Consider the following 14,197-nt stretch of genomic DNA (forward strand, 5'->3'; position numbering starts at 1 on the left):
TCTGCGAGCTCTTCCGCAATAGCACGGATGTGATATGGTTCAAAACCACAACATCCACCAATGTAACGGACTCCAATATTATAGGCTTCCCTAGCAAAACGGTGTATGTCCCATCTTGAACAACTCCTGGGTTCCAATGCTAAATATAGAATCAAACAGTAAATAACTTACTTTATTTGTATAAGTTACGATTTGTTTACTCGTTGCATTCAGTAACAAGGTAATTTTAACTATTAAACCTCATATCATATTGAATTTTCCTTTTGTAAAATAATTTACTCTTTAAAAAAATTGTATTGTACGACAATAAATTAACAATAAATTGCATTACAAATAATTCTGTATTAACAATAGCTTTACAGAGATACCAAGATTTGAAAATGAGAAATAGTTCTGGTGAGATATGAAGACATGTCCTATTTTCTATATGCTTTTCGTTATAAAGAGTTTTTTCTTTTAATTTCTATGCAGGTTTGGCATAAACTCGTTATCCAGAAAACCATTGAATTTTTATCTTGCTCTAGTTGGTGCTATGTTAATGTTCTTGATAATAGATAACATCTACTCTGCTCTACAAGGGTTTGCATTAATTTTATTTAAGTGCTAGAAGGGTCGATAACTCCAACGACCAATGCTATGAGAGAACAATGTCGCTAGGTGATGCTGTCACTGGACAAAGTAATCGAGAATACCTAGTTAATCTAAGACTTCTTTCTTGATTTAGTTCTATTAAGAAATCTTCGAGTAATGATTTTAGATGAAATCATCGTGCTTTAATTCTGCAGAAATCGAGAGAGAAAGTGTAAGCTGTAGGAATAAACTCAATCTAGTAGATTATTGACTGTGATCTTGTGCACGCAAATAAGCACACTGTTCTCTCCTTTGTTTTTGATACAAGTTCTCAGACTTTACTTAACACACTGTTCAGTTGTTAGTAAGCTACTTCACAAATTTTCTGCTACTAAGACATCCTATCATGTACTTGCAAGGAAACCAATTTTATCTCAGAAAACTACAAGTAGATAGGAAGGCGAAATGGTGCTGTGACCATAGAATGTCTGTGTTGATAGCAGGCTTCTGGTCCTTGCTTGATATCTTTACCTTAACTGAGTTGAAGAGAATGATTAGAAAGTCTATTATGGACATAGAAATACTCAAAACGAAGAGAGAGAGAGAGAGATTGCAGAGAGACTTTTTATGGAAGATATTTTGAGTCTAGGAGAAATTCTTTCCTGGACATAAGACCTTTGCTGATGATATGAAGAGCCATGACATTGGATACACAGCGGTAACAGACCTAAGAGAGTTGTTTGCACTTGATGCATCCAGACCTTTTGATCACACGATACTCCTGAGAAGAACAGATCTCAACTGAAGAAAAATGCAGAAGACAGAGGGCGTATGATTAGTCCAATACTATGTATGGAGAACCTTATTAGACTCTTAGACCATCACCGTTTGAAGCACAGAAGCTCCAGCTATGGTACAAACTAGTGGAGAGAAGCCAGATGTACTGTTGTTGGACAGTCTCTGCCAATAAGACTTGATTTTCTGGTATGGACAACAGGCACCCACAGGTGAAGATTGTGAATCACATGGGTAGCTCCCTTTCAGAACTAAAAGGTTTCTTGCAACCTTAACAGCAGTTCATAATACTTAGAGTTGTGCAAGTCTGTATGATAGGCCACCCAAAGTGTCTCATTGTTCTGTCACCTGGGGTAAGAGAATAACCAGCCATCTTGGAATCATTTGGAATACTTGTTGGCTGCATCCATCTGGATCCTATGACATTGGTGGCCTCTTCACTTTGCATAACTCGAGATCCAATAAGGAAAAGTTTGACTACCTGTACAGATACCTGTGAGTGAAACCAAACAGATCACACCTCAATATTCAAGAAGACTTTCGTCAGTTTCTTAAGTGTTTCAGACTGGTCACTGTCTAGAATGGGTGGACTTGGGAACAGTCTGTTTGATGCTCATTTCTGAGATTAGATGGTCTAGCTCTCAATGCTCTTCATCAACTGGGTGAGTAACTAAAGGAGGATTAGAAGTTATGTTGCTGATTTGACCCAGTGGAAAAAAATCACGAACTTTATCATGCCGAATTGTGCTAATTCCAAGTTTATTGAGAGACTACCTAATGGACTTATACAACAACAATATTTGAAGTAGTCCCTTATAACTGACCATTAGCGAGGAAGAAACCTGCAACAACAGCAGATGTAGTAGCAATTTTACCGATGGGTAGTGCTACCTAGGTACCTCCATTATGTTGGGCTAGACTCAAATGAAGGGCTAAAAACAATTCATCCGTACATTCCAGCACATTGGTGCACCCACACTGATCTCTACAGATTGTGCAACGTTATCCAGATTTATCATAAGAAGATTTACCTATGAGACATACACCTCGGCAAATGCTTATGTATCTGCCTGGATATCATTTAGGACGGGATGAGCAAAATAACTGCTTTGCTTGTGGACTAGTGAGGCAATGGGATAGGAACTGCCAATATGGTGCTGAACAGGAATGAGGCAGAGCTAGGGTAATTTGTTTCAGCATACAGCTTAGCAGATGAAAGCCAACCCACAAAATGAACATTTCGGCGAACAGTGAGGTAGGCTGGTTATCCATAATGGCCTTTGGATCAGCAGTTCCATGATGACCAGCAAAAAGTGTTGAATGCTGTGGAAAGTGCTCTAGAAAATTGATGGAACCCAAGTCATGCTGTGCCACTGTCTTGTTGAACCACAGCGAGATACCTGCACCAAATAGTTCATTGGTCAATATAGCTCTGTCAGTACTGGGTGAAGCATATTATTTTAAGAGGATACAAGAGCAACAGTTTGAATTCCTGGTAGACCCAGGAGTGTTGAGAACCATATTGGGCGTCGTGATCTTTTGAAGCCCTCCAAATGAGACTATTGCTGCAGATAGTGGTTACCAACTTCATTCCATGAATAGTAATAGAATAAATGTTCGACGAAAGGTGGATCTCTGGCTCAATTTAAGAGGTTCCAATTACAGAACAAAATAATCATTTCCATTCTCAAACCTGAAATCGACATCTTTGGGATGGACATACTGCAGAGCTTGTCCAATATTTTTGCTTGATGTTCTGCGGGAAAGTCATCTATTGCCAATCAAGCCCACAAAATGTGTACTCGAAAAGCGTATGTATCAGAGGCAACAATAGTATTTCCATGTACACAAGTAGTTTTCTGAGATTTGATATGGAGAATCTAATGTGTCATTTCTGTGTAATGTCGTTATAGAAGCCACACATGAAATTATTTGTTTTCTGTCCGGAAAGAGACATAATTAGCTCAGATGGTTATCTGCTTAACAAGGGATGAAGTCCTTTTGTAGTTGGTTGTAGTCATGGTGAGCAAAGATGAAGTAACCATTTCTAGCAATAATTCTAGCGTTTCATTCACTGCACCATGGCCAAATGCAATTGCTGCCTCAGGTCATTGGCTGAAGTTTGTGTTGACAATCTAGAACCAACAGAGCAAATATAACTCAGTTACTTGTTGGGGTACTATTTAGACATATACAATGCATGTATGACGAAACAACCACTGTGATGGGCTCTTTGGAGCATTAGTGATGTTGGAAATAGTGAAATACAGCAGCGTACACCCTTCATAGAGCACTTTTCCATCGCCAGTAGTGATAATCAAGCAGAAGGAAGGTACACCTAGATTGTGTGTTGATTTGAGATAGATAAAAATGGCAAACCTTTCCTTTAACCTAAAAAGATGAATTTTTGGATGCGTTAGAATGTTCTTATTGGTTCATACCCTAGATCTGGTAGATGAAGTGTAAGACTAAAATACGTTTGAAACTACCCTTAGCTCACTAGACAGTTTGTTTGCTTTCTGCATCATGCCATTCAGTTTGAATGTACCAACTACTTTCAAGTGGATGGTGGAGCTTACACTTAAGAGATTGCAATTGGAGAGATACTTGGTCTATATCAACTAAGTTTTGGTGTGTGGCCACACTGTTGAGTTTGTGTCTGAGAACCTGAAGATGTTATTTCACCACATACGAAAACTGAGCTTTTAACTTTAACTACTAACGTGTGAACAAAGATGAAGATTATTAGTCACAACGTGGGGAGAGATGAAGTCTCAGTTGACCTGGCTAAAACAGCTACAGTGAGAAGTTTGTAGTTTTCTTTATTTTTGTCATATTACTGATGATGTGTAACAAATGTTTTGAAAGCAGTAGCAATATTTTCAACTCTTCCAAAAGTGCGTTTTCGAGGGAGCTTGAAATATGACCATATATTCGATTCCCTACAGCTTACTTTAGCGGATGCTCCAGTGCTGGCCTACTCCTGTTAAGAATGAGTTTATATTGAACATTAATACCAGTTACAATGGAGTAAGAGCAGTATTATCAAAGGGGCAAGACAGAGTAGAACCTGTAATTACATACCAAAGCTACACGCTCATGGCTTCCAAATGCAGACTGTTTGAGAAAGTTACTTGCAGTGGTAAAAAACATAATTGCCACTACTTATATGGTAGAAAGTTCACAATTTGTGTGGAACACAGTTTGTTGAAGTGGTTTGTAAACTTTGAAAATTGAAGAGGATGATAGCATGTTTGATGATGAGGTTGCAAGAATATGACTTTCTCATAGTTCATATCTCAGGCCGTGAGCTACTGAGCATACTTATATCAGGTTATTTGAATATTACTGAAGTGAATCATGTGGTAGCTGAGGATGAGATTTATGAATTACTAGAGTACTTGACAAAGTGTAATGGTGGCATATGCATATATGTATCTAAACAAATAACACATGAAAATTATGTAAGCTTAGGGATAGTGAAGATCTCAGGTTCTCAGGACACGTGTTTTTTGGAAAGGTTAGGAGTGAGAACACTTTAAACACGTAAACATGTCGGTTGATCAAAACCAATGTTATAGTTCGTGGTCATAAGTGTGTGTTATGACCCCCTTAATCTGTGCACTTGGAGGAATCTCTGACCAAGTAGAATTAGTAATTCTTGCATTAGAATCAGGACTTTCAGTATTTAATTTCAAGACTTAACCATAACTAGCCTCACTTTCATTGATTAGCCAGTGGTTGCTTTTTGTAGCCGTGATTACCATGGATTCATCTTCCAGCTGGATGAGGCCTTACAACTAACTGCTCCAGGATTCCCAGAACCTTCTGTACAGTGAGAGCTTGTGGAGAATGAAAGTGCCAGCCTGAATTTAGCCTATGGGTGAAGACGCGTTGCTTGTCAATACACTGTGTGAGCTTGCCTGTTCATGAACAGGTTAGCACTGTTGTCTGCTGGAGCTTAGATGCCTATGCTAATGACAGTAGTGTAAATCTTGATGCCACTGAATAGTCCAAGAAAATTCCTAGAATTACATTATCAGCACTATCTACCCTGGAGTTCAACAGCTGAAGTATTTGCCATTATTGACTTTACTCTCAGAAGAAGTATAGATCAAGAAAAGATGAGGCCTGATACTTGTCTTATAATAGGGGGTGTTCGCATCATGACGATGAGGAAATGGCAAATGTGCTCTCATTTACAATAGGACCACTACATTCTGAAAACAAATAATATATTTCCGACATTAGGATTGTCCCAAGAAGCATTTAAGTCTTGAGAAAATACAAGCTGGGTATAATCTATCATGAATTTACAAGCTGGGTAGAATCTATCATGAACTTATCACCAAATACCGAGTTATAAAGTGGCCAAGTTGGCTCATGAATAGGTTTCAGTTGTACACGAAAGAGTCTCCATCCAGAAAACTAGAAAATCACACAAAATGTACACCACTTTGGTCAGTGAGACACCACTGATCAAACCACCCTCGGAGATATCTTAGGTGCCGAGTGTGTAGCTCCCTTACAGGCCAATGCAGATGATTATGAACGAACCCATCTTAGATCAGTTAACAGTAGTCAAACGTCGTTCATAGAAATAGCCATGGAATGAGAAAGATTCTTGGTCCCTATGTCTAATAGGAAGATTGCCTGAGGCAAAGGACTACTCCTTTATCAAAATGGAGGAGGGGGTCCAGCATCTGTAGGTCAGGCTAGTTGAAGCCAAGCAAGCTCTAGAGAGAGAGCCCAAAATGAACTTTAGGCATCCACCTCATCTAACCGATAGGAAATGTACATACAAGGAAATGAATTTTACCCGAGAGTACCACAATGGAGCCCAAACCTTGGTTGGACACTTAATATTTTGATCACAGTCCTGGACATGAACAAAATGTAAATGCTATGACACTGTTGTCAGACTTTAAGCAGAAATCATATTGTAAATAATATACATTATTTTCCAAAACAATTATTGCCCATGTTCACACATCTGTTTCTGCTCGTATGGTTTAGAGCTCTTTGTCTTTGTTGAAAAAGTTGTTAATGTCCTCAATGATATACAGCATTTGCTTTACTTATGTGACTTCCAGTTTTTTGTGTTTTATAATCTTGTCTCTACGATTGTGAGAAAATCTAACCGGTATGTCTGATATTCTTCGAGCCCCAAGATGTATTTTTTACTAAACTTTTGTCTATTCCGATAACACATAGAGTTCTTACTTAGAGTGGGAGGTGCATTTATACCATTGTCCATTAAAGTGAATTAGTAAGATAAACATGTTAACAATATCCATGTCTGCGGGCTTACAACGCTAGAATCCAGGTTTCGATACCCGTGGTGAGCAGAGCGCAGATAGCCCATTGTGTAGCTTTGTGCTTAATTACAAACAAACTAACAATATCCAGAATAGGTTCCTGGCTTTTAAATGAACACTGTACTAAAATAGTTTGCTATGTTACAGGAAGTGATGTTGGTGTTTTTAATACAAGTGGATCAGGTGAAAGAACTCAAGAAAATATTTTATGATCACTTACAAAGTATCCTAACATATATATATATATATATATATATGTGTGTTTCCGTTAAAGTAAATAAATTAAACATGAAAAATAGGTCTCTTAAAATTACTGGCTTTAATTTCTTTGCTATTAAGCACAAATTGGTTATTGTGTTATATCCACAACGGGTATGGAAACCCAATCCTTATAGTTAAAAGTCCACAAACTTACCGCTGAGGCACTGGGGACCAATTAAAGAAACGGTACTTTTGAATAAATATCCATTTGCCGCTCCTTTTTTTTACAAACTAGAAAAATACAACAAATCGAATTACCAAATGGAAACTCTGGAAGATCAATATAGCCCCTTTTTCCTGCATCAGGAGTAAGAAATACTAAAGGCTGACACATAAGGTGAGGTTTGAGTCCTTCGGCATCCAAAGCTTTCTTCATAAGTTTCATAGCTTCCAAAGATTCAATGGGGCCAAAACGGCAATTCACACCTATTACATCAGCACCTTCAAAAACAAAAGCTGATTAGAAAACCAATATTAGATTTCCAGTTTTGTTGGGAATGAAACTCATTGGTCTATGATTTTAAATACATTAGAACGTGTACCGTAGTTATGAAAAGTACATGGCCATGTTTGATAACAATAACAACTGAAGACTGCTCAAAATACATTATTACATAAAACTAAACAAACTCAGTTAAAGCAGCCTTAACAAGATTTACAAAGCGTTTAACTTTCTTAATCATAATTGTAAGACTTCGCCCATTCTTTAATATTACAATACTTAGGATTATGTAGAGTAAACTTAACAAATGAGTAGAGAAAAACATTAATGATAAGTCTAAAATTACAAAACTAAGTAAAAATATAATAGACAAATACCTGCTTTAACCATTTTCACTGCACACTCTCCACATGATATCTGGTTAAGGTCACCCTCAGGACCAATACACATACTGGCTACCACAGGTAACTTTGTCTTCTTGCAGACTTCAATCGCCCATATTATCTCTTCAACGTGTTCAAAATACTACAATAAAGAGATTTTCTGAATAATCCCTTACAAAAAAACAACAAAAAACAAGTTTAAAGCTGAAACTATCGCAGTTATTTATTTAAGAAACTGCATTTATTTGAATCATGTGGAACCATTCTGTAGATACAATAAATTGTAAATTACAAAACAGAACTCTTTCGCACTCATCTGACTTTAAGAGTGCATTCTATAGAAACGACCATTCTGAAGAAATAAGGTACAGTAGATATAATGAAATATAAACCCAGAAATAAGGTACAGTAGATATAATGAAATATAAACCCAGATTTACCTGTTATTTAGTATTTATCTACAATTTAAAAATTAGTTGTAACAACTTATTAGCTGTAATAGAAGATAGTGAATATAGTAGACATTTAATAGTAGTATTCTTCATAGTTTAAATGATAATTCATCCAAATGCTATGTACGTAAAAGACACTACTTCTAATAAATTATAGTATAACATATTTCAAGCTCCATTTTATTTCCCAGTAACTTCTTTCTATGTATGCTTGGAAGAAATCTGGGATATTTACCTGCACTTCAAAATCAGTATAGTAATTGCCAGATAATGGAATGAATCTCTAAAACTAGAAATGTTCGTTTCTGAACAGCACAAGTCTTCTTACTTACAAAATAGTTCAGTAAGAAATAAAACTGTGAATAACTGTACAATATCATACCTCACAGACTATAAAATCCACTCCGTTTTTAACGAACACATCGACTTGTTTTCGAAATTCTTCCTGCACTTTCTCTTTGTTTGTACCTGGCTGGTAAGTTAATATTTGTGCCAATCCACCAGCAACAAGGCAGTCACCTTCTTCTGCTACTTCACGAGCAAGTTTACATGCTTCATCATTTATGTCATGCCCCTGAAAAGCAATACCAGAATAATGTGGATAACTGTTTTTCTCTCCCACAGTCCCCCCTGAGTTAGAGCTTTTATTCTTTATTTTTGATAACTCCAATGTCAAATTCTGTCGATGCAAAAATGGTACTCATCAAAAGTAACCTTAGTATAAATTTTCTTTTTTATTCATTCCTAACAACTTTTGTCAGAAATAACTATAATACATAAAGGAAGACAGTACCCTAGCAAAGGCATTGGGGAAACAAGACTAACAAGCATCATTGAGGGTTATTGCTTTTGGATCAATATTATAGGTTAACAAACAAAGTCTGGTAGCAAACTATTGCAAAAAATCAGGTGTCCACACCCCACGTGATCTTTAAAAAAATTTAACCCAAAGAAATAGAAAAGAAACAACTATCCACTGAAGAATGAAGTACATCCTTCTTTGATTGGGAGTTCTATGCCTTCAACCTCGTCACTCAAAGATAATTAGAGCTGCAAGCTTGTAAAATATATTAAGTATAAAATAACTTAGAAGCATTAAATAAAAAAAGTCGCGATTTACTCCTTTTCCCCATTTATGTCCCATATTTGCTAGGCTACCATGATTGGGATCATCTTTACCACCAATGAAAAACTTCTCTATGAAGTTGACCAGAATAAAACAAGTTAACACTCAAAGATAATTAGAACTGTAAAGTTGGTAAAGTGAACTAAATAATAAGCTTAAAAGCACCAAATCATGATCCATACTTACTGTAAATTGTTTTCCAGCTTCATTTTCCCTGTTCACTAGTTTACTATCACTAGCATTAAATGTGAAGGTTTGCATTACATCTGCACCAGCTCTGAGGAATTCTCTATGAAGTTCACGTACTAAAGAGAACAAAACATATACTAGCAAAGACCAGCAAAGAGAAATCTTGTATGGCCATTTTAATGACAAGTACAGATTAATGTATAAATAATTTTAAAAGCCATTGACTAAGAATACAAATCATTGTCATTGTTGATAAAAAAAGATGAGACTTAATAGAGTTATAAATATATTTAAAATATAATTCGTAAAATAATACAACAATATAAAGTTATAGCATTAACGTTTAAGAGATAAATTTGTGACAAAATATATATATATGCCTATACTTTCTTACCAGCATCTGGATTCTCAACACTTGCTTCTGGTGTCCAAGGTCCTGCTTTCACATAACCTCGTTTCTCCAAAGCAAACACAAATCCTCCATCACCAATGACCACTCCCTCATCCAAACGTTGGAGTAAACCCTTCTTTATTAATAGAAAACAGCGAGTTTCTTACTAAGTGGAAATTTTTAAGAAACAATATTTAAGTTTCTGATCAAAGCAAACAACCTATTAATTAGATCAGAACTAAAAATTACATCAGGAATTTAATATGCCAATGTAACTTGGAGTATACGGTCATAAAACGCGAGTTTATAATGATTAGAATTCACATATTCACAAGTTTTGTGCCGATGGCTATTAACGATATTTGTAGGCAACTGGCAAAATATCATAGAAGTAAGCTGTATTTTGTTGTACATGAAACTATATATTATTTTAACCAATTCTCATTACAATGAATATTTTATTAACAACAAGAGCCTACAGTGGTTATTAATTTTTAATAACTTTCTCAGCTAATTTTAAATTGAAAACTATAGTATTTTAAAGGCATTACGTTTACTAGTACCCTAGTAGCTCAGCGGCAAGTTTGAAGGCTCACACCGCTAAAAACTAGGTTTTGATACTCGTGGTGGGCAGAGCACAGATAGTCCTTGGTGTAACTTTGTGCTTAGATTTGATAAAGAGTCGTTTTCATATGGAAGTTGTCAATACATAAATTGTAATATAATGTTGTAAGCTATATTTTAAAAGTGTGAATACTTATTCACACACTAAACGCTTGATTAACTTCTCAATGCTTCACTAATTCTAGTGTTTATAATGTACCCCCTGCTTCCACATGCTATGAATCTTCTTGGTTATTATATCATCATATTTAGAAATTCTCTAGAAAACAACAAAATTACAACATTGAAGATATATGTTACGACAATAATAATAATAATGTTTTAAAACTAGAAATAAACAACCTTATAACACCAAATAAATTTTTCTTTAATTAGACACTCAACGTTTCGCTTTACAGCTTCTTCGGGAATATTGTACTAAACAAATACTTGCAAGTTAATGGCAGTAATGTTACTTAACTAAGGCTAACTTTGATTTTTGAGCACATAACTAGTTGAACGCTCCTGAAGAAGCTATAAAGCGAAACGTTGAGTATCCAATTAAAAAAAAAACAAATTTGGTGTTATAATGCTGTTTATTACTAGTGATAAAATCCCTTTTATACACCAATATGCAGTACAGAAATCAAATAATAATAATGTGAGCTTATGGAGAAAGGGAAGGAGGAAATCAGAACTGATCTTAATCTTAAATGTAATCTTAAACAAGTTTGATCCCAAGAATAGTATTAGATTTCTGGTTGTTTCCTTTAAAGAGATTTTGAACATACATATTGTCCACATCTTTGAAAGCAAACGGTTCTTTACCTCATTAGAAGAAACAAGCAATTCAAGATTGAAAACGTTTACTTGCTGTTAAGTTCCAACTGCTGAAGAGATTTTGAGACTTGGTGAGGAGACGTATTTAGATAAACTAAAAGATATTTTTTGGAGGCTAATTTTTCTCAACTAACAGTTTAGGGTTTTTAACAGGCCCTTCACGAGCCAGTGGGGGACATTTTTGTTTAAAAAACAAACAAACTACCCAATCCTGTTTTCTTAATATGAACTGAAATTTTTTGGACACTTTAATTGGCTAACAAGAAAGCATTTCTAGCACTCTTTTATCGTCGAAGTTGCGAAAAGCGATTTGAAGTGGTAAGGGGACTAAAATCCGTCAGCGCATCACGAGCTTAACGACCAAGCACAAGAACCATGGAAGTCTCCAAATGACACGCAGAGGTATTCAGGAACCGTTTAGAACCACCTTGATAGATATTGTGCAGGAAGCCAAGTATAATATTATGTCTGGTCATCCTACTGCTGAGTATGCTTTGACCTTACCTACCGAATCGCAGGTGAAATCGTTCGTATCTCAGTTGAAAACTAAACATGAAAAGGTGATAGCAGAAGCATAATAGGTTGGCAACTGCTTAATTAATGATGCTGAGAATGTGGCTTTATTGATATATACTGAATTTACTCCCAGCGGGTAGACCTTAGTACTAGCTAGTGTGGAAACTTGAGGATGCTGTATTTCACTTAAAATTTTATCAATTAACAAACGAAAATTTGTCTCGAAAAGATACACCCAAAACCACTTTTAATATTCAATAAATGATAGTGTAAAGATACCCCTTGGCTCCTGGTGGAAGTATTAAAAAGAACGTACAGACTTTATCGCTGCAAGATTTAATTATAATATTTAGTATCCTTGTTTAAGTATTCAAATAGGGTAATTTATAAATAATTCCAAATTAAAAGAAAAATTCAAATAGCAGGAGCAATCAGCTATGAGACAATGTGACAAATTAAGCAGTAAAACAAAGCATTATAAACTCCAGATATTATATACCATTATTGCAATTTACGAGGGGCAGTTCGAGCAAGATTCATATATTGCAAAAAATTTCAAAATGCATACAAAATATGAACTCTGTAAACCTATTTTCTACTGTGACGCTATTTTCTCCTTTGAAAGATAATTTCATCAATCAATCACTAACTAAGAAATAAAAGTATATAGTAATATATCAATTACAATACTAATACTAGATGTACAAGTGCAGGGTCCCCGAAAATGTTCTGCTTCAAGAGTAAATAAAACCAAATCAAGAATAACAAATTTTTTTTCTTGCTTTTGAATTTTTTTTTTTTTTTTTGTAATTAAGCACAACGCTACACAATTGGCTATCTGTGCTCTTCCCAACACGGATATCGAAACACGGTTAATAGCGTTGTAAATCCGCAGACATGCCGCTGTGACACTGGGGAGCCTTGCTTTTGAAGTTCAAATGTCATGCTGTGTTGTAGCCTACAGAACGCATAATTATTTTCGTGATTCGTGCCATGCGAATGTTATACTGACGTCACGACAGTGCAAGTTGCAACGTTAAACATCCTTTTAGTGTCTACTGACTGACTGACAGGTAACATAACCGTATAGTGGTGCGAGTGGTTAAAACAGGTGAAATAATCTCTTATTTTAAGTTACATGCTTCAAGATTTCGATATTCTTGTACATTTTCTAAAGTATTGGATAATTTTTTTTAGTTCTTAAATATTATTTTTTTCTGGACCACTTTGTCCCCTACACTACAGTACCGAAAAATTACAATTAGCACTACAATGAAAACTTCAAAGGTATAATGGAATATATTTATTCTGTGCTGCTATTGTGATGACACTCAGTATCGAGCTCCTATTTTTGAAATATGCTTAAGACAAAGTACTAAGCATATGATTAATTATACATACTAGTAATTAATTTAGCAGTAAGCATCATTATTTTTTATGAGTTACAATTCAATGGTCTACGTGTACTAAACTAAACTATAGTTTTCCTTGAAATGAATTTTTACAGAATATAAAAACAAGTTCGCAATGGACATTGAAGAATCCGGACATATTATTTACTTACTTTGTTATCTTGAGCTGATCCCATTATTTTGTATATTTCAAGGTTTTTCCCACTTCTATCCTAGTTGTCGAAATTTATATTTAACATTTATTCTGCAAAGTTTTATGAGACTTAGAGTTGATGTTGTATGGTATTTATAATACTAGCGTGTGCAGTAGTTGTCATGTGATTAACTATACTGGATTAAGTATTGGCTCTTTGTCACGTTCACGTGATGTCACTCGAATTTATACTTAATCGCGCATTACGGCCGCGGTCTAGGGTTCGCCTTAGAGCCCTGTATAAAATTATTTGCATTCTCCTGCTTTTCCTGAAAGTATTTTTTTTTAATTTTGATTTCATCTTTACTGGTACAAATTAAAAAGAGGAAGCCCCCAGCTTTCTACGCCACTCTGTATCTAATTTTGAAATGCCAGAGTGTCTTGAATGGAGGCAACCTGAGACGTTGAAAAAATGGATTTCAAATATTTGAGGAGACAGGTGGTGTCAAACAAAAGCATCTAGATTGTACTCTGAACATTTTGAAGAAGAATAGAAGAAGAAGAAGATAGAACAGGGCAAGATGTTCGTCTGACAAGTAATGTTTAGCCCAGTGTATCTTCATTTTTGGAGCACCTATAAAAGGTACATTATCATTACGAAATGAGTATGCTATTCTAAGTAGTCAAATATTCTCTTTAGATTGTTGAAAATTGGTTTACGTGTTTACTTCTAGGGAACGTTTTATATTATTCTGTTCTAGTTTTT

At 35.4% G+C, this 14,197-nt stretch overlaps 1 protein-coding gene across 1 annotated transcript in view; it reads right to left on the reverse strand.

The window, feature by feature from the left end:
• Positions 1-13,568, reverse strand: part of LOC106462891 (betaine--homocysteine S-methyltransferase 1-like) — an 18,157-nt gene extending 4,589 nt beyond the window's left edge. Inside the window, exons 1-7 of the mRNA XM_022390295.1 lie at positions 13,451-13,568; positions 9,931-10,063; positions 9,534-9,652; positions 8,604-8,795; positions 7,764-7,911; positions 7,203-7,385; positions 6-139 (exon numbers count right to left, since the gene is read on the reverse strand). Coding sequence (XP_022246003.1) covers positions 6-139; positions 7,203-7,385; positions 7,764-7,911; positions 8,604-8,795; positions 9,534-9,652; positions 9,931-10,063; positions 13,451-13,474 — 933 coding nt within the window. The 5' untranslated portion in view covers positions 13,475-13,568. The remainder of the gene's footprint in view (positions 1-5; positions 140-7,202; positions 7,386-7,763; positions 7,912-8,603; positions 8,796-9,533; positions 9,653-9,930; positions 10,064-13,450) is intronic.
• Between the last annotated feature and the right edge of the window lie 629 nt (positions 13,569-14,197).

This window comes from Limulus polyphemus, unplaced genomic scaffold, assembly GCF_000517525.1.
Source record: "Limulus polyphemus unplaced genomic scaffold, Limulus_polyphemus-2.1.2 Scaffold1277, whole genome shotgun sequence".
Classification (NCBI taxonomy): domain Eukaryota; kingdom Metazoa; phylum Arthropoda; class Merostomata; order Xiphosura; family Limulidae; genus Limulus; species Limulus polyphemus.